The 22,030-nt window shown below is 39.4% G+C and overlaps 1 protein-coding gene across 1 annotated transcript in view; it reads left to right on the top strand.

The window, feature by feature from the left end:
- The window catches only part of brinp1 (bone morphogenetic protein/retinoic acid inducible neural-specific 1), a gene marked incomplete at its 3' end in the record, with an annotated part of 109,233 nt that overhangs the window by 71,138 nt on the left and 16,065 nt on the right, over positions 1-22,030 (top strand). Inside the window, exon 5 of the mRNA XM_083930066.1 lies at positions 8,723-8,828. Coding sequence (XP_083786192.1) covers positions 8,723-8,828 — 106 coding nt within the window. The remainder of the gene's footprint in view (positions 1-8,722; positions 8,829-22,030) is intronic.

Genomic DNA, 22,030 nt, shown 5'->3' with positions numbered 1-22,030 from the left:
ATCTGAGAGAAATACAAACAATGTTTTGATTGTTATTGGACTCCTACAAGTTGCACATGCTGTGCAAACTGCAATGGTTGAAATACTGAAAACACATTTATAGAATACAAATAAGGTTACATGTACAATTGGCCTCTAAGGAGCACTGATTTTATTGCTAAACAAAATTCACTAGTAATCAAAAGCAGTAGTAACTGAAGTGTCAAACATGAGATGCTTTCAACAGCCGGGAATAGCTTTCTTTATGTGTGCGTGCCATTTGTGCAGATCCAATTGCTTGCCACTAAATGTTTGGGCTGATAGACTACGTGCACAGTGGCTGGCAGAATTTATCAAACCTTTCATCCTTGATACCCCATTCTGTCTCACTGAGCCTTTGCACTGCTTAAGAGGTCTTAGCTACATGTGAACGTTAATCAAAACCAAGACATATCCCCACTGTGCTGCTGGCACCTTCGGCAGAATCTTAGACTTGTTATTTACCTGAGACCCACCTATCCAGAAATACATTGGGTAAAAAAAAGTGCTTTCTGCTGCTTCCCCCACCTTCTGCAATACAAAAATCTACCTAAACTACAGCTGTGTTATGAAGACCACATATTGTTATATATGTTAAAACAAAAGTAAAGAACAAATTAACATGTTACCAAAAGTTAAATGACACAATAAGGGCTTGGCATACATCTATGATATAAAAGTCTCCTTTCCTCTTTTCATTCACTGGTCTGAAATATGAGCTAAACTATGACAGCATGCAAGCATATATGTGTACACACAAACAAACAAACAAACAAGCACACATTAGACCCACAGTACTGAACAAGCTGGCCTGGGGTTACGATGTAATGAGATCGTACAGTAGGGGGGGATTCCTGCTGTACATCGTTTATCTCCATGAATGTGTTGCAACTCTTGTATTAAATATGGGGGAAGGGGGGGGGGATTACAGAAGCAACATAGGGGTATTATCAATTTCTACTAATTCATAAATCATAATTCAGTTCCTTCTCGTGCCAGAATCTGTATTTATCATCATTGTCACTTCTGTCACAGCTATACTTAACCACGGGGATGCACAGCTGTGGTGCCTTTTCCGACTAGTGTACCATTATCCATAATGCCTTCATTTAGTATTTTTTTTGGCAGGACAAAAATTATAAACATTTTTCTCCACAAAAACGGTTCTATAGAAAAAACAAAAGAAGAATATAACCAGTACGAAAACAGAGTTCTCTTCCCACTGTGAACAATACCATACCTCGCTGATAGAAATAAATTGCATGTGGCTGTTTGTCTTTGTGTTGCTAAACCTGATTGCTGCAAGGTAGGACTCCAGTGGAGAGGGAGGGTCATTTAGGAATGAAAATAAGATACCCAATGGAGTGTTTTAATGGAAAGAAAATGTCAGTTTTACGAGTGACTGCCTTCCTATGGGAAAGTGTGATTACGCAGGAAGAAGTATGATTAGAAATCGACTGTGTATACGTGCTTGCATGCTTTCACGGCTGCGTATGAGTGTGCATGTGGCGTGTGTACTGTATATTCATTCATGCATGATGTGTGGGAGTATGCGTTCCTGCTGGGGAGTGTGCTCACGGCATCCCTCGCAAGGTCACCTACCCATACAGTTACTGTGATTTACACCAGCGCTCAATATGTATATTTCTTGATGATGCTGCAGTGCTGTTGGTGGTGATGGAGGTTTAGCAGTCACAGCTATGCTATCCTATTTCTCATTTCTTGGTCCGGTCATGTGAGGCTTATGTGAAGTGTGAAAGGGAAATGTAATGTGTATACAATATGACCCAGATTTTTGTCGACAAGTTTGGAGCAGTTTACATCTAATTTGCATTCGCCACAAGCAAGCATGACAGATTGTCTATGCAGTGTTGCTTGAGTTGCGCACTTGAAAGTTCTACAGTTATAATTAGAAATGCCCCATAGTTAATCATTTTATCAGTATCATTTAAAACAAATGAGGTACATTAGAAATGGCTTTTACAGACACATTTCTCCAAAGAATGCTATTTTAATTCATACAAGGAATGCTATAGATATAGAAATGTGGCATCATATGTGTTCCTCAGATATGCCCCTCTAATGTGACATACAGTAACACTGTAGCCACATGTAATGTGATATGAACAAGGCAGAAACATGTCCTCAGAGATCTTCAACTATATCAGGCTTTGAGAATTACCGAGGAGCACTTCTCTTCATTTCTATGTATCCATAAATAGCAAGTCATTAAAAGAATGGCAGGTGATGGGCGTATAAGGGAAGCTCAGCAGAAGCAATGTGTAATGAAGAGAGTTCAACCTTACAGTATTGTTCCCTGTCCCGCACTCATCCATCTTATTGCCTTCATCCTTATTTTTCCTTATCTCACATAGCTTCAAACCACCTTTTTATTCTCCTCTGTCTTTCAAGTTGAAATGCAACTCGGGGACACAGTATAATGTCAGGGTTTGCTGTCTGAGAAATATACTCCTCTCAGTGCGGTTTGAAAAATAGAAGTGAGGACACACTGCTCCCATGACAAGTTACAGGAATTGTAGAAATAATGAGAGCTCCATATGCTGTGATAATTTTAATGAACTTTGTGGAAAGTGGTTTTATTGCACAGCCTAGACAGTTGATACACATCCAAGAGTGATATCTAATGCACATGAGTTCTCCCTCTCCATTATCACAGTGCTGCAACCCTAATGTAAAGCTACTAAAGCTAATAGATATGGAAAGCCATTTGATTTTATTACATTAATTCAAGTACTACTACTGAAATTTCTATTCATACTTTGGTATACAGATAAACACATGTGCAAAACTCACATAATACTCCCATGAAACATTTACGGCTTTATTGCTTGGAGAGAAATTGAGAACAGACATTTATTTGATTGACAATGACCTCATTCTCAGTTACTCTAATCAGGCACAAGGAAGTCCAAGTCCATTTATTTTACATTTTCTGTAGAGGCTGAGAGGCCTACAATTATCTCTGATAATTCACAGCTCTCCAAGATAATGTAAGGCTATTTTGCAATTAGTCTCTGTAAGAACATTTACAGCACTTGGTATAAAAATGCCTACCATGTTGACTTCTGAATGTTGCAGTCCATCTGCTTTTGATAAACCATAAATTGATTTAGGTTTTTAATTGGTATTAAACTAAAGTCAGGGGCATCACAAAGGTCAACGATACGAGTAAATAGACCTGAACTGCAGCTGCATCGCATATACAGTATGTCACCAGGATGAATTATGCATTTTGAAAAATAAAGTAGTTTGCCCAGACAGGAGAAAGTTTTCCAACATTTGGGGCATGGGGAATAGTACATGTACATTCTGTTGCCAACTGAAAATATAGAAACAGAATAAATGAAGGATCTCATGTGCATCATCTTTTATTTACTTGCTTAGATGGTTTTCTTGATGACAGATGACAATTAGAAAGCATATTCCAGAACCATGGTTTCTGACTGTGGGCTGTGATACAGTCTGGGCCCATTGGGATTCCTATGTTGTGTTATGCTTAATAATCCAAATCCTCTAAGTCCCCCTCGGCCCACTTCAGTCCTTTGATTGCTCCTTGTATTTTTATTGCGTTATACTCCATTTTCATAATCTGGTACACGGCACTCTTATGGTGTGTGCTGGAGAGAATGAAAAGAGAGACCCAAACAAGTGCTGTATGCTTTCCTCCTAAAGTCATTCAGATTACAAGGGTCAGTCTTTAATCCATAAAGCTGGGTATGTCTGCCCCCAACAAGGAATAATAATTCTTGGAGAAAAATTACTCTATGCTAAACTGACTGTGGCATGCGGCGGTCATGTTTATGCACATCCATCGGGGTGTGTGATTTGTTTGTAACTACTAATGTAAATGTGCCTGATCTAGCTCGTGCCTGCTTTGCCACCTGGAAGATGTCCGTTGGCGACAGAGGACAGATATTCACTTTGCTCAGTCACCATAGATCATGCAACACAGGAAGGAAGTAATTCATTCTGTGATAACCACAACAAAAAGAGAGGAAAAAGGGCACCGTCAGCAGCCATCAAGATGGTAGAGTGTGATAGGCAAGTCTAGCTCTGTAATCAATCTGCACATGCATTTTATGCAAGGCCATGAAGTTCATTTCAAAGTCCATTGCTTGGCTGGAAGGAAATAAAGGGAACATGGCTGGAAATTGTGGACCACCAGTTATATGAAAATTGCAGGCATGAGACTATCATTAATGTCTCATATACCATCTGAGTAGACAAATGCAGTAGAATAGTTGTCAATAAATAGTTCCCAGTTAAAACCAGGAAAACATTTGTTTTATTGTGATAAGAGTAAAACCAGACTGACAAAGGCCTCTTTAGTAAACATGTTTATTAGCAAAAAAAGTGATTTTTTTTAACACCCAAGTGGGATGAGTCAAGATGGTGCTAACCAAAAAGAAATAATGTACTTTAGAGTGGTGTGGGTTGTTTATGTACTTTTCATTACTGATATTGTAAACCTCAGCTAAACATAAACATTATTTAAAACAGCCAAGGTTCAATGCAGCCAATAATGATTAATGGGCAAATGTTGGAGGTGGTTGATGATTTTTAATACTTAAAATACATTGACAGCAGTCTCACCTTTAAAAATAAATTGTCACGACGCCTTCACTTCCTACGCATGCTGAACAATTTTGGGGTGAGCAAAAATATTCTAGAAACAAAAAATGCAAAAAACTCTGGTGGAAAGTATTTAATCCATTAATATGATTATGTGGTGCAGTAACCTGAATTGTGAGAGGGGGAATAAGCTGAAGAAAATAATAAACATGGCCTCCAAGAACGCTGGGAAGCCACAAAAACAACTAAGTATTCTGTATGATGAACTTTTAACAGAGAAAGCCAATTAATTACTAATGACCCCGCTCACCCACTGCATAGTGAATTGAACTGTTGCCTTCAGGGAGACGTTACCGTGTACTGAGGTTAAATGGAAATATATTTTAAAAAAATGAATCCTTTGTTACAAATTCTGCAAAGGCAGTTAATACAATCCATTAGTTTAATGCGAGGAGGTAGGCCTACTGCTTTGCCGCAGTTAAAAATTGTGTATTTTCTAAACTTTTGTAATGGTGTGATATTTTTCCTGAATTTGTATGTTGAGCCTTATCACCCAGGTTTTTTTTGAAGATCCAGCAGCTCCCGGCGGATTTATTGTACCAGACCGTGGTAAAATCCTTTGAAAATGGGTCTGATAGTATCTTAAAAATTAAGTAAACCTCTTTAAATGTAATTTAAGGTTACTGTACTTCCATCTCTACAGGAAACACAACATGATTTCAAAACAGCATGACTGAATGAGTCTAGTTTTGCTGAAAAATATAACTTATTAGTCTCAATATCCTGTTCTGTGCTATTTGGATTGCATTATTCTTCAAAGACGTAAACAAAAGGTATTTATAGAAACAAACATTACAGGCTATATTACAACGCATTTCTGTATTCGTTCAGTGTGAGTGTGTGTTGAAGGGAAACATCTTGTACAGGGGAAGAGTACCGGTTGCGTAGAGACAGTACACTGAGCTCCACACAGAGTGTTTTTTTTAACATTACAATAGTATTATATTTATATATTAATATTATATTATATAGATTTTTATAACTAGTGTTTTTTTGTTACTGCATATTGAATTTATTGCTAGTAACTTTATTTGACATAAGAATGCCACTCTAATGCAACAGTAACACACTGCTGTTAGATTTATACTGCCAATTTGCCACCCAGAGATTTAAATATAGATACATATAGCAATCATCTTGATCATGTTAATACTACCTGTCCTAGAATGGAGAAAATTATCTGAACTTATCCAAAGGACAATAATTAAATCTTTAAATTGTATAGTTCTCCGACAGAGTTTGTTCCTGTCTGTCTCCCCATGATTTTGCATTTTTTCCCCCCCAACAGCCTGATGCCAAGGGTAAGATATACATCTGTCTAATTTCTTGCTTGTCAGCTCACCATCTGTTGCTGTTCGACATTAAAGACAGAAAAGATGGTGTCACACTGTCATTTACAGACAAACACTCACACACACACACACACACACACACACACACACACACACACACACACACACACACACACACACACACACACAAACAATTCACAAGTTACTGAGGCCATAGGTGATGGAAATCTTACTAACATTGGTCATTTTTCTTTACCCATCAATGTAAAAGCCCTTTTATCAAGACCTCCCTGCAGTCTTAAGCACATTACAGTAATTCATTTTAAGTACAATGGGCGGCACAATGGTGTGGTGGTTAGCACTGTCTCCTCACAGCAAGAGGGTTTCTGGTACGAAGCCCAGCTGGTGCCCTTATGTGTGGAGTTTGCGTGTTCTCCCAGTGTCTGCCTGGGTTTTCATCGGGTTCTCCGGCTTCCTCCCACAGTCCAAAGACATGCAGGTGTTAGGTTAATGATGAATCTAAATGGCCAGTAGGTGTGAATGGTTGTCTATCTCTGTTTGTCTCTATGTGTCCTGCGATAGACTGGCGTCCTGTCCAGGGTGTACCCGCCTCACTCCCAATGTCAGCTGGGATCATCTCCAGCACCCCCCCGACCCCGTTAGGGACAAGCGGTTGAAGATAATGATGGATGGTTTTTAAGTACAAATATTTGATCAATATTTTGTCTTAGTGAAGAGGTGATTTTGTCAGCTGATGTTAATAGAGGACAATGAGTTACAATAAGCGACATATTGTAAACTCATCAGCCGTGTCTGTCTTGGCCCCACTCCCAATCCTTTGGATCAGGTTGGAATACCCTCAAACTATATCCAAGCTCTAATCATATTAATACAATGAGTTTTTCCTGTACAAAGCTTAACAAAGCTTAATCATTATTATTTGTTATTATTACAATGGTACAGATTTTAATTTGTCCTTTCCTTCTACAATTATCTCATTAATTATTTATAATCAGTGTTTTATATTGACAATGGATCACATGACTATTTGTGTCTCAAATGGGCCTCTCATACACAGAAAATCAGCTGTGTCTGCAGTTCTCTTCATTGTTTTGGTTTTCCGGCCTGCAACTTCACTGTTTGGTTTGCACTCACTCTTTTCTGTGAAAAAGCTATTATAAAACCACTGTATGCTACCTACCTACACACATCAATGTCAGGTATTCCCCTTCAGAGCTAGAGGAGACACAAAACAGCTACAAATGTTAATATTGGATTTACATTCACCATATGGCTAGAACATAGACTGTATAAGGCGTTTTGGCGTCTTGTTTTTTTGGAGCCAGATGTCACCATATTTGAATAAGAGGGTGGAGCTAAGTAAGTAAGACATTTTTAACCAAATGACCCAAATGTCCTAATGGTCGAAATGAATGTCAATACACGGACAACACCTAAACCAGACAACACGGTGGTAGCAACTTGTCAATCACAAGGTAGCCAGGCCCTAAAGAGTACCCTGTCCATAAAACGTGCTAATATGTCAATACTGTCTTCACAGCTTGCTTCTGTAGCTCCCAAATGGCCAAGAAAATCATTTAGAGAGCGTTGAACTCACAAGACTTTCCCCTACTGGGATAGACACGTGCTGACCACACATTCTTTAGCTCATGAGCCACTTTTTCAACAGAAACCCCTACTCTGTCGACAGTGCCTAAGTGCTGACAGATACAAATGCTAAAGAAAATATTCCCGAACCTCTCTCTAATATGATATATAATATACTATACACATCTTCTTTTTTAACTTACAAATAAACAAAACTCCTTTCAAATAATTTTAATATAAGATTACTCTAATAGTTATATATTATTGTATCCTTAATGTTCCAGTTATAGGTCTGCTACTTGGTATTGGCATTTTCTTTTCATTTGTGCTCAACAAAGACCTGCAAGAAGAAAACAAAACACTGGATTTTTTTTTGTGAGATCAGTATCTTTGTTGAATGCTTTCTCTTTTGGCTTTGTATAAAAGCACTATTGGGAGCTACTGGAAGAACTTAATGAGCAAAGGCAACTGAAAGGAGAAGGGATTTCACTCTTTCACTTCCTTTCTTTTCAAGAGCAACCTCTTCAAGGTCTTAAACGTTGAAGCTGTATATTTCAAAGCAGTGTCTTTCCATATGAATAGGGTCATTATATCTTTGACAGTGGTCTGGGGAGGGGGGTGGGGAGACCTTATTGTCTCAGTGCTATTGTTTGGAACGGAACAAAGCCATAGTTCAAGGAAAACAGCCGTGGATGTTCCCCTTCAAAGAAATTCTTTTAAAGAAATCACTCCCTTGCTGAAAGTTCGACACGTCACCAGCTGCTACATTAAAGATGCGTCATGTAAAGGTGTTTAAAAAAAATTGCACCTCGTTTCAAGCATTGAGTCAATTAGTGCTCACATTATGGCTGGTTGATAAAATGCTAAGCTTATGAAACATGTTTCAGTCAGTTTAATTAGCACATGTGAAAGTCTAAGTCTTTATTAATACTGTAACATGATCCACTGACAGCAGTAATGAAAAGATGTTTATCATACCACCTCACATTGTTAATGGCAGGGGTGACTTGTGATCCTTAGCATATGTTTAATTTTAGAATGTGTGTGGTACAGAGTACTGAGAGAAATATTAGTCTGTGCACACGCACACATACGTTTGTTTGCTTCTCAAATGTGCATCAATACTATTTCAGTTCTTAATTCTTTTGCAGGTGACAGAGACACGGACGGGACCGCTGGGATGCAGTAGCTATGACAATCTGGACTCGGTTAGCTCAATCCTTCTGCAGAGCCCTGAGAGCAAGCTTCATCTGCAAGGTAAACAATCCCAGCATATCAATATTTTCCACATGCTGCACAGTGATGTTGGACATCACAGGGCAGCAGGGTCAAACTCCATTTTAGTAAAGCAAAGTAAAGGAGATCTATATTCATACGTAAAATGCTCTTATTTGGACAAGGGAAATAGTGTGAGCCTTCTCAAGGATTGAATGTCAATGCTCTTTTTAATTGGAGCTGGGATAGATTTGCCTTCCAATTCCCTCTGTGGATTGTGATACGATTCTCTTTGGTTTTACAGATATTTTCCAATTTTCTTAAGTCTCTCGTCTAAAAAGACAGGCCTAAATTCCAAACAGCTGCAAGAACCGCAAACTCGTCAGACATGAGCGTGGGAACTAGCGCTCTTCATGTAGGTACAATGTACGTTGTATTAGAAGACTATTAGAAAAGCTTGTATTGCTATACTAGAGTCAAGCTGAATTATTTTTAGTCGGATCAGAATGTACCTCAAGAATGTATTCAACGCATAAATGAATCACTCACAATAAATCTACAAACAACTTTTACCCATTAGTGGTTATGTTATTTTAAGTGAAAAAAGTTCTGTCTTGAGCATTGACAGTGACACAACTAATAATTAGTATGAGAGAAGAAAATGCTTGCAGTGACAGTCACCCTAGGGAAAAATAATGATGAAAGACCATGTAACTGAGGGCAAGTGCTTAAATAGAGCGATTGTTTCTTTGATTTCTTTAAGTTTACGCAGGTTATTAAAACAGGTTTGAGAATCTCAAAGGCTCAATCCAACCCCCCCACCCCCCCACCCCCCACCCCACACACACACACACACACACACACATGCACCCTTCAGGAAACAGAGCCCCCCTCTATTTCCTCTCTCTCTGAAGGGATCATTACTCGTCCTCTAAAATCAGAGAACTAAGTGGTTTGTCAAAGAAATACTTTCAAGTCTTCCGCTGCCACTTACTCAAAGGACTCTATAGGTTTTGGGAAAAAGCTTTATTGTCATGCACCAAACGTATTTTCCTTGTGCTTTGAAGACTGTTTTGTCACCCGATTGATGGATGACAGGCTAAGAAGAGATTCTTTCTTTTGGCTTGATAATAACCCCAACAGAATGGGAAAAGCTTTTACGATTGGGTTCCAGCTTAGAGGTTTGTATTAGACTAAATTATATTTGTGGGTTTATGCATTTTGTGTATGGGTGAAGGGTGAAGGTAGGTGTTGAGAGTTCTCCTGAAAATGCGTTCTTTTAAGAGCAATTATCGTTTCCGCCTTTAATTGGACAACTCATGGTGTAACTTCTTCAACAATCACAGTGCTCATCATAGTGCACTTCAAAGTGATAGCACTTCAGACAGCCCATGGAGAGGCGTGCAGTCAGAGAGCTTAAGCTGTTCAAATATATTTATAATGAGATCCAATCATTTAATAAACCCTACAGTTTCCCTTCTGTCATGAACACTTGTGTAAGTGTAAGAATTAGTCTTGTTTTATCCTTCTGTGAACCATATATTCCTCTCAGATACAGGCAACCATGGGCATTTATAAAGAATGTATCCTCCTGTACGTATAAAATTGGCATAGGTTAAATGTTTTCATTTACTTGGGTCACAGGCTCTAGACTGCATTGAATCCCATGTTAGTAGGGTAATTGCTGATTTTCTCTGTTGTTCCTAGGCAATTCAGCTGGCCTCAGCTGTTTCTTCTACTAGGAAGTACAATACGAAGCCATCATATATTTCTCTAGATCTCTAGATTTCTCTCTTTTTGAAAGATATGCACTAATATTAATATTATGGTTATATCCAAAGGCCATTTTTCCCGTGTGTCAACAAACACAAGCAGATGAGAGAGACACAGAGATTGTCTTTACTTTGATATGTTTATCAGTACTGCCAGCATCTAACAACATTTTGAATTTCAAAACAACATGCAGTTGAAAGCTCTCGGTCATAAAATATTGGAGGGTGTACTGTGTGTGTGGTGTTGAACTTGCAGCATATTCTTACTCCCAACCTGTCACATACGGCCTCTTGGTCAGGGCCGTACATAGATCCGACTACCCCTTTCATTTTCAACGTGCAGGGTACTGTTAGGTTTGAGAAAGATAGTGGTTTGGGTTAAAATAACTATGAGAAGTTGAGAACTATGAAGTTACGGGATGATAGTTTAGTATGTTATGGACGTGAATTTAAAATAAGTCAAAGTTAACTTTTGGTTTCACACGGAACACAAACAGTGATCTCCTGGGTAAAAGTCCTGTATTTGTTTTACTTAGACTTAGATTTAGTAAAAGTCCCGTATTTGTTTTACCCATCTATCCATCCACCCCGACATCCTTCCTATGCAGACTTTGTCATTCTTTATACAATGTCACCTCATTGTGCTGCGGTCCAGCAGTTTGTACACTTGCTGTGTTATACAGTCATTAAAGGGTGCCTTGTGCATTTTATTCAGAACTGAGAGCTACTGACTAAACTGGTGTATTTGACAAGTTGGGACAGAGAACTGGGCGGCACTACGTGGTTGTTGCAGTGCCTCAGGTGACTTAAGTGCATTATTAGGTGGATACTGCCATCTTCTCTGTGATTGCAAGAGTATTTGGAGTTATATCTGCGGTAATTGTGATTAGTGGGATTAGAAAAAAGCTCCACAGACGAAAAGGTATAAAGCATGATTTTTGAAGCGTGTGTTAAAGTGTTTTCTCCTTTATCTGGGTGCACTCAGAAAAATTGGCTATGTAAAAATTAGAAAGTTAATGGTTGAGCCATTAAGAAGAACTTGTGAAACTCAAAGTGGTTCCAAAAGCAGCGTATCCCTTGACTGGTCTTTACATTCAATGCCCAAAAAATAACAGCTTTGACAGCATTGTCTTCATCTTTGACAAGACGCCAGAAATGGACTTCACACATTATCCCTTGAGGAGGAAGACATTGGATGGGCCCAGGACTGCTCTTATAAGCGCTAGCTCCCAGCACATCTAATGAACACCCACCATGTGTCTCATTTTCAAATGCATATTGACCTTTTACCAGACAATTAGCTAAAATGCTGTCTTTGGCATTTAAACTCTGGGGAGGAGTCACGTCTGGCCAGTGTAGAAGATCACGGATCACTGGCAGCACTATCTAATTGCAAAAATGCACATCATGCAACATTTTAGTTGAAAAAAAAACTGTTGTCTAAAAAGAATAATTTACCCCAATGTGTTTATATACCTTGATAGACATATAAAACACCTGGGATATGTAGCTACTGCAGATTCTTCTCTGTGGTGTTTTATTTGTCCGTTTACGCTGTCCATTCGGGTATGATTTGTCTCAAAGGTTCAAATAAACAACAACTGAACTCGTGTTGCTCCACAGTGCTCAACCACCGTATTATTTAGAATGAGTGATGCGTTCAATATCAAATCAATAAAGAACTAAAGGAAAACACACACCTGTTCTTAGTGGTATTGGTTCACAGGTAGACATCACAGGAAGGAGAGAGCTGCACACTTTTAACTCTGATTTTATATTTTGTACTACTGCAAACATACATTTTTTTCAAACATATACATCTTCTGAGTATATAGGACCGATGCTTAAAAACAGTGAGCTCACATAGTAATCAACATGACCATAGGAATAAAGTCTAAAGAATAATAAACTAACTGATAAAAACTAATAAAGTTAACAATGTGAAAACAACACACAGTTGCCTTTAAAACTGGGATTTGTGTGTGCTGCCATTGGATTAATGCCCTCTCTGTGTTCTCTATGTTTAAGTTAATTTTGATTACCCTTTATACATCGAGTTTCTTAACTGTGTTTGTGTGTGCCTGCGTGTGTGTGTGTGTGTGTGTGTGTGTGTGTGTGTGTGTGTGTGTGTGTGTGTGTGTGTGTGTGTGTGTGTGTGTGTGTGTGTGTGTGTGTGTGTGTGTGTGTGTGTGTGTGTGTGTGTGTGTGTGTGTCTGTGTGTGTGTGTGTGTGTGTGTGTCCAATACATTTTGCCGGCTTTTTCAAAATGGTAATATTTTCTAATCTCAATTTACGAGTTTCTAAAAATGTTGTTTTGGACACATAATCACCACATTGCTTTATACTGTATATATACTCATCCAACTTGGCATTTCTGACCTTTTTTGTGGGGGTCCATTGTCTTCACTGGACTGAAATCACTCACTCTATGCTAAACAGGCAAATGGTTCAAATGACGAACACCCACCTTTTGGAAATGTAGTATATACTTATAATTATAATTATAAAATAATAATAATCTATTCCAGCTATTTTAATTGCTTATGAATTAAATAAGGGGATCAAATTAGTATGCAGCACCATGTGAGTTACAACAAGGATGTAGTAATAGAAAACCCACTCCATTTCATTCTTCTAATTAAACTTTTAATCATGCCTTTTTCTTTCCCACTTTATTTTTGTTTCCGCTCCAGGCCTCAGCACTTTATCTACCTTGAGGCACAAGTGTAACAGCAAAACTTTGTTAGAAAATGTATACAAGAAAATTATTACAAACCTGTAACCAAACACTTTTACTGCTGTTTGAGAGATTCACTTTGGTGTGAGACAGAACTCTGGTTTGAATTTGAATTAGTAAGTATTGAGTTTGCTTATGGTCAAATTGCTCCTGGAGACACATTAGACTGTCTCTCCATAATAACAGAATTTCCATAAGGAAATGTTTTCTCTCTCTTCTGCTCACCCCTGTGGTCTACCCTTTGTGAGCTGTTGGGGCTGTTAGCCATAGATAACACAATGCGCATATGACAATCCCTGGATATTTCCTCTGCTTTCACTTAGATTTAGATTAGAATGCTGTAGTAGAATCTCACATCAAGGGAGCTACCTATTAAAGCTTAAACTCAGTCCTCTTCACTCCCATAGTTCCGCTTTGTAAAATGTTTGGCAAATTAACCGACACCTTGTGCTTCCTCCCCCATTTTTTGCCTTTTTTCCCTGACAATCATCGGAATTATAGATGGCACTGGAACTGTTTTTCACATTAGATTTCATGCATGACTTTGCAAAGCTTTGATCTAACAAACATGGAACTTTGCATTCCTTTAACTTAATATGCATGTGAAGGTTTCACTTTTACATTTTGGCCTGTTTCTTGCCAGAGTGCATACTACATGCACGTCTTTATTGGCATCAAAATATTGATATGTTATTAGCAGAGACTTTTTGAAGATATGCAAGAGCAATTCATCGATCCTGGCCCAGTCTTCCTGTCACACAATATAATTGTGCCTTACAGTTCCTCAAATGGCCTTTTGAGGCTGGCACTAAAATCAAGTCAATCTCCATTAGTCCCTATGTCAAAATAACTAACGTTACAGCGGTTAACATGTACATGATAACTGTACAGGGGTGAATTCATAAATAACTCACCCATTTAAATTATATTAAGGTTTAAAGTTGTGCATAATTAGGGGCCTGGATGCTGACAGGTGGGTGTCAACACAGGTGGCTACCAGCTGCTCGGATTAGCTGGGAAAAGGTAACATCAGTCACTGCCAAGATGGCTCCTGCCAGAGCCGCCTACATTAAGCTATAGTTTGGCTCTTCAGTGACCTATGGGTTACGTTACAGAGACTATGCCCATATTTAATACAGTCTGTGGGTGGCAGTGGCTCAGGAGGTAGAGCGGGTCATCCTTTATCACAAGGTTGGCGGTTCGATCTTGGCTCCTCCAGTCATCGGACAGGCCAGCCCCTTGCACGGCATCTCGACCACCATTAGTGTATGTGTGTGTGTGTGTGAATGAGAGGCGCTATATCAATACAGACAATTTACCATGTCTCTTAACATTATGTAATCAACCTATTTTGTTTTACAAATGATCAACTGGGCCAAAGACATATTATGCATATGTGGTAAAAACCTTCAATGTGAGCCCACTCTTCAATCCGTAATGGGTTTTCTTATTTACTGAAACACCCTTTTTTTTTATTTTTTAATTATCTCGTTTTTGTTTACTCTCTTAAGTTCAATCTGCTACAATTGGGATTTAAAACACTTTTGTTCTCCCACATTAATTTATTCGTTGTTTGTTTGTCCTCTCTCCAGGCTAAAGCTTAGAAACCCGATGATATTGGTTTTGGCTGGAATCTCACTTTTTGCCTCTACTGGGACCTACAAGTAAAAATAGCTCATTGAGGGGGGGAAATTAAGCGAAGGAGGGAAGTAGTATGTGGAAGTTAAATGGTCAGGATTTTCATTGATTATTTAAACTCTTATTATACTGTATGTTTCAGTCAAAGCAGCTTAATTTTATTTGCTCTTAATACCCTTATTCCTTCCATCTGTTAGTAGTTATCATTGATTATCTCATTTAAATTAGTGGTATTTTTTAAATAGCAAGACAGGAGGGGCGTTTAGTATATTAGGCAGAAGATTGGAATATTATTTGTGCATTTGATAGCCAACACAAATGAAGAAAACATGTACGAGGGATTGAAAATAGCCAATTGGTTTCATATATTAACTTGGCCAAAGAAAGATAAAAGACCCTGAACCCGCACAAGCCATTAGCTTGGAAGGACCCAATCACCTCCAATATGGCTGTCATAAATTAGCACCAAAACAAAAGCAAACTAATTTGCTTCTTTCAATCCCCAGCACATGCTTGCTTTGCTCTCTCTTTTCTCTTTTCCCAGTTTCCTCAACAGTCTATCTTGGAAGAGCCATGAGCCTATCTTGGAAGATTTATGAATATGTTAGAATAGCCTGAGCCAACAGTTTTCAAAGTGGTGAAGTGAAAATAAATTAAACTGGCCCTGTAGGCAAGTCGTGCAGAGAGTGATGAATTAGATACTCATTGCTCTGTCGCTCGATGCCTGTCCCTCTTTTGAAGTGAAAACACAGCAAACACTATAGGGAAGACAAACAAAAATACAAATCAATTAAGTTGTTGTTTTTGATGACTCACTTGTTGAAACATTGATCTGGAGACTAAAGTATATAATTGTTCTTGGTTACCAGAGAATCATTTACTGAAGAAAATGCTTTAATGCAAAACATGGATAGCAAATTTTGGACGAGCACAGATGCATTTCATCATCTTCCCTTTCACTCAGTTGTGCTCTCTGTTCCTTATATTTCTGTATACATAGAGATGAAACACAGCCAGGTCTTTAATTGTTTATCTTCTGCTTTATAAAAGCATGGACCCACGGCAAAAGCCCCAAAGGTATTGTATATTATCAACAGTTAAAAAGATTATTCCAAGTTATTTTGACTAAGAAATCATTGGTTAACTTGCACTATATTTAATGTCACAGAAGTGGTGGAAGGTATTGACCCGCCTCTTGGACCCAGGCAACCGTTTCTTTTATGAAAACATACGTCCTTCTGCCCAGAGAACTGATAACACGGGATCATTTCCATCAAGATGGATGGCAGCACTCATTTCTCACTTCTTTCTAACATTTTGAAAACCCAGTACCTGATGAAATCTCTCCGCGTTGACCTGGAGGTCAGCTTTCAATTGGAAATGGTCAATCAAGAGTGAGTTTCCATTTGGGCCAGCATGACCATAAATCTCCTTTTCGCCCCACTCAGTCTCGCAAGCTGCGGGCTGCCATTTCAGCAAGTGCCATGATTTTCCACTCAGTCTTTTTTCTCTCTCTGACAGACTGTGTTTCATCAATTGATCGGGGGTGTCTCTACGTTATTCTTCTTTTGTATTTAGAAAAGCCCTTGCAGTATTGAACTGTTTTGACAAACACATTATGTTATGGGCTGCACAATTAAATGAATTTTAATCATGCTCGCGATTTTGGCTTCCCACAATTAAATGAACATGATCGACCGCAATATTGACATTTAAAATGCGAGCTCCACTCATAGAAACTTCTACTGCATATCAAATCAAGCACTTCCAAATAACAGAATACCAGCAGGGGGCAAAATGTTTTGGCTTCACTTTTAAGGAGATGTTATGCCTCTCGTGCGCACCCTGCAGTGTCAGTCTGTGAAAACCCGATATTTTTTTGCGACTGCAGTCCAGAGTAGAAGAGTGACATACAACAGAGGGCTGACAGGTGAAATCAAATGTCTTTTGGGTACAATTTTATTTATATTTAGCTTTTAGAAGATGCACTGAATTAATGTGAAGCAGTGGTATTGTTTTCACCGTGTGTGCCCGTGTGTGTGTGTGTGTGTGTGTGTGTGTGTGTGTGTGTGTGTGTGTGTGTGTGTGTGTGTGTGTGTGTGTGTGTGTGTGTGTGTGTGTGTGTGTGTGTGTGTGTGTGTGTGTGTGTGTGTGTGTGTGTGTGTGTGTGCGGTGTGTGTGTGCGGTGTGTGTGTGTCATCATTGCAAAATGTGTTCCTGGAGAAACCTGCTATAACAGAAACTACCAAAGAGGCAGTTCTGAGGAGTGCTTTTCCAGATGTTTATATGTCTGTGTGTCTGTGGACAGTTTTTACATTTTTTTTTATTTTGAATTTTCAAGTAGATCGGAAACATACAATGACACTACAAAAATGCATACTGTACACTACAGACATGTCAAAGGTAAAAGACACAGATATGAGTCAGGACACGACTGTAGAAAGCTTGTCACCGCAATAGCTTCACAACTGTGCAAGATCAGGATAAATTATGATATAATAAAATAACCATGCTTTCGAAAAGGTTGAATATGTAAATAAAATAAGAAACCAACAAAATATCTAGCTTGTGTACTTTCAATTTTGGGTTACTGTGCCATACAACAGTTAATTTATGAATCTGAAGTTTTTTTCATCAGTATACAGCAAATATGTGCTTCCCAATACAAATAGATTAACATTTGTTCTGTATTTAAGGATGTTTGATGTAATTTCTGTGATAAATCTGGGCTTTTGATCTGAGACATGCATACAGCACATCTTGACACTTTGAGGGCAGCTGTATCTTTTACAGCTGAAATGGAAATGTCAGAGCTTGTCATACGTTTCTCCTCCCCCTCTCCAGGGTTCTTGTAAAACATGCGATTTCTGCGAGAGCCTGCACAGGGTGTGTTCATCCGCTCGTACGTGTATGTCTTTCTGTGTGTGTGCATGCACATGAAAGTGTGACACAAAGTACGATATCTCACCAGCCAAGGCCCTACTGATACCGCTGTGTGGGGACACATGGAAGCACATGATGGAACAGCTTGAACAGTGCGACTGAAGTACACAAGCAGCCAACACCAACCACATCACATATTTTGAAACACAGTTGATCCTTAGTGTGTATTTCCCTAATTCAACATAAAATCCCTACATTCATCTTACATAGACAACCCCCCCCCCCCCCCCCCCCAGGCGTTATCTAACTAAAATGAAAGGAATCTGTCTGTCTGTCTGTCTTCCTGTCCTTCTTTCGATTTACTTGACAACCATACATCTTATTGACTTCACATTTGGTGGGTGTATTGCTGAGGTCTCAAGGAAGTGCAATGTCAAGTGGGAGCTCTTGAGATCTACAGTATATATATATTAGTAATGTGTTATGGTACATATCCACAGGGTCCGTCATTTCCCCTCTTCCCATTCATTGTCTTTGTGAGCTGCCTTGCAATGCATTCTGGTAGTGTGGCAGCGAATTCCAGGTCACGGGGCATTGAGTTGCCCGCTGCTCATTTGCATAATGGATCGTTCCCAGGCTACTTTATGCAAATCACGGACGCCCACTACAACTAGAGGCGTCTGGAAATGCCCCAAAATCTTTAAAACTAACCATTGTAGATCTAAAACATTTATTTAAAATATTCTTTCTTCCTTTTTTGTACATGGAAGGTGACATGAAAGGTGCCCATCAATAAAATGTATTATCATTATTATTATTATTATTATTATGATGATGATGATGATGATGATGATGATGATGATGACAGATTCAAAAACTGCATGGCTTAGTTCACAAATAAAATGTCTTCAGAAAATCATATTGGTGAACTATTTTCATAATATAACCAGAGAAAGAGAAAAATCAGAGAAAGTTTCCAAACCAGCTGTTTGCCAACGAGTGAAGCATCCTTCCAATCAGGTGCATCCATCGTGGCTGTAGGAAGGTGTAGTCTGTTTTCTCAGTTTGTCATCGCTCATTGAGGAGAAACTGATAACTGCTAGTGACGAGCCCATCAAGCAATCATGTGAAGCGGGGCGACCACTCATAGGCAGAATTGCTACTGTGGACGCATACACACTGTATAGTTTATTGAGAGGGGAACCCTATTAACTGTTACACTGCAGAACAGCATGTTGGGCGTCATGTAGGTGTACTCCTCAGGATCCAAGGAAGTGCGGTGACAAGTGTGAGGTTGTTTGGATGAGCGGTGCTCTGGATAGCAATTCAACAAGCTAAGCAGATGGGAAGTTACAAAATTGACCTCTGTGATCTTTCACACAGGAAAAGGAGAAGAAAAGTAATCACTAACTTACTTTTACTCTGACTCAACTTGTGTGTGTTTTGTGTGTCTATGCCCAGTGTGCAACAAAACTGGCAATAACTCAGCACCATGGAGAGCTCATACCCTTCCAGACTGCCTGCCCTCCTCAATCCAGCAATTCCTTGAACATGCAATTTTAGCAATTCCCTCTTTTCAGGAGGCAGGAGCAGCACGCTCTGAAAGCCTAGACCATTTTCATATGTAATTTATGCTTTTACAGTGATTACTGCACCTGCTTTCTTGCCTGGCTTTTGTGTTAACATTATGAATATGTGGGTTTCTTCAAAGCCAACGCTATAGAGAGGTATTGTGTGTGACAAGTCTTTCTGTTCCACACAGATATAGCTGTCTGTATCACCTGCATATGTTTGCTGTTGTATGTTAATATGTTCTAGGAAATGGGTTTATCCACAGTTTTGTTATTTTAAAGTACTTTATTTTTGGTGCACTTTGGACATTTTTGAGATGGAAATATTGATTAAAATTTCCCAAACAACCATTCCCACACACAAACACTTAAGATTGTACAACATTTTTTTTAAGTCAACAGCTGCCTTCAAGTGTGCTGGGAACACTTATGATAATCTACGATAATCTACTCAGCACAGACAGAGCACCACATTATCCGTTTTGAATGCTAAGTACACCTCATTCAAATCTTTAAAAAATGCTAACATATTCTGAGAGCTGAGAATAGCTGCAGTGGAACATGTTATCCTCTGTCAGGCCCAACACACACGCTGTCAGAGACCTTAAGCGCTTTATGTAAAGAAATGAAAAGTGGATAAATAGCTACTTTAGCTGCACCTTTACCTCATAGCTGTGAAAAAGGGGCTCTTGTGTGAAATGGGCCAACGCAGCAAATCTTAAAGCTATACACCCTGTCTGTTTTTAGTATCTAGGGATCAGCAGGGGGGACTGGGCTGCCTAGAACTGAAGAGAAACAGGCAATCGTCCAGTTCAGAGGTCTTTGGTTTTGTATCATGGCTGCAACAATAACCTCCAATGGTAATTTAATGCCCCCATTCAAGTAATGCAGTTTATTGCACTGGTGGATTAAGTAATGATTATTTTGCGAAATTGCAGCCACACAATGGTCAATTAATCTTTAATGAAACTGTAACTTATGAGGCGGAGCGTGGCATTGCTATAAGCAGGCAACTGCTTGCCAAGGCAGTTACAAGCCTCAGTTGTGGCCTACACTCCCCATCTATCACCATGTAAAAATAGAGCACTCTAGAAAGAGACATAATGAAACGGCAAAGTCACAGTTGCAGTCTCTGTTTTTTAGCATTCATGGAATGTTTGAGGGCCTATATCTTCCAAAGTATGTGAAGGAAATTTATCAGCCTCTGATGTATGCAGTGAGATTAACTGACATTTTGAGGTGCTATTTATTTAGAGCAAGCCAGGCATAGGGGTTGCAAGGAATTATGTGCACTGACAGAGCATGAAGTTGGAAGTTATCAAATGGCTGCATGGGAATTCCAAATTTGCACCTATTCATTTCGTCAGCAGCTCTTTAATGGTGGGAAGTGCAACTCCCTGCTCTAATATCTAGTGTTTTCCTCAACAAATACCTGCATCAGAGCCATATAAACTGTCGCTTTATAGACCAATAATTCTCACTGTGTTCACACGTTAATGCACTAACACAGTGAAGCCAGGAAAGTCACAAAGATAAATGTTTTTACTCTGATTAGTTTCTCATTTCATTTTTGGCCCAAGGGCTCCGATTCCCTTACTCATTCCCCACTACACTAACAAATGTTGATTGATTTACTTTTATTGCATGACATCATCTCTACACTGGAGTGGGTGGACAAGACATCAAATTTCCAATACTTGAGTACATGCTTGGTGGGAGAACGTAGAGGAGAGCAGAAGAGGTGAAGAAACTGGAATGAGGAGTGTGATTGATGAAGTGAATGAGAGCCAAAGGATGATGGGGGCACGAGTCAAGGGGCATGTGCATGAGTGTGGCGGGAGTAGGAGTGAGTGTAATGAAGTAAGACAGAAGAGAGGTGTACAGAGATGGAGTACGAGGTAGAGAGAGAAGCTTGGGAAGAAAAGGGACAGAAACACTGAGAGGAAAAGAGAAGGGAAAACAATAGATCGTAAGACTGATAGTGCTGAGCTGAATGTCAGCAAACCGAACGATTCTCTCTGCAATCTCCCGGTACCAACACAATGATATCAAGAGGAAAAAACGTGTGTGTGTGTGCACGCGCATTGATGGTAGGGTTGGGGATATGAGGTATGGTTAGACAGACGAGGGAAGAGGGAGGGCTGAGGCACTCGGTGTTATTGTGCACCCGGCCGCTGGCACCAGCACTGTCAGTAAGCAGCGTTGATCCGTGAACTTGCCATCTGGATTCTCCCACAAATCACATTAAAGTTTCAAGCCCAGGAATACATCAAGCTAAATGAATATTGGATCCAGGGGCCGCAGACAGGCCTGATGGAGAAAAAGCCCTGTGCAACCAAACTCTATTGTGGTCAGACATGATCCATCCATCCCTTTTGCTCCCTCCATCCCTCCCTCCTTCTGTTCCCTTCAGCGCTGATGAGGTGTAGAGCAGAATGGAACCTACTGATAGCCAAAAAGAGGTACACAGGAAAGGTTTAGTATAAAAAGGAAGCAGCAATCTCCCAGGCTGATAAATGAATGCAACATGGAAGTGACAAAAACTGCAGTTCCTCAAATGGCCACTGGCTCCAAAGGCGAGTCAATCCCCATCGACCCCCATGTTAAACTGCCCAACTGTACTGCAGACATTTTTAAAGCATG

Source organism: Echiichthys vipera (assembly GCF_963691815.1).
Source record: "Echiichthys vipera genome assembly, chromosome: 16".
NCBI classification, from domain to species: domain Eukaryota; kingdom Metazoa; phylum Chordata; class Actinopteri; order Perciformes; family Trachinidae; genus Echiichthys; species Echiichthys vipera.
This window is presented reverse-complemented; position numbering and strand designations above follow the sequence as displayed.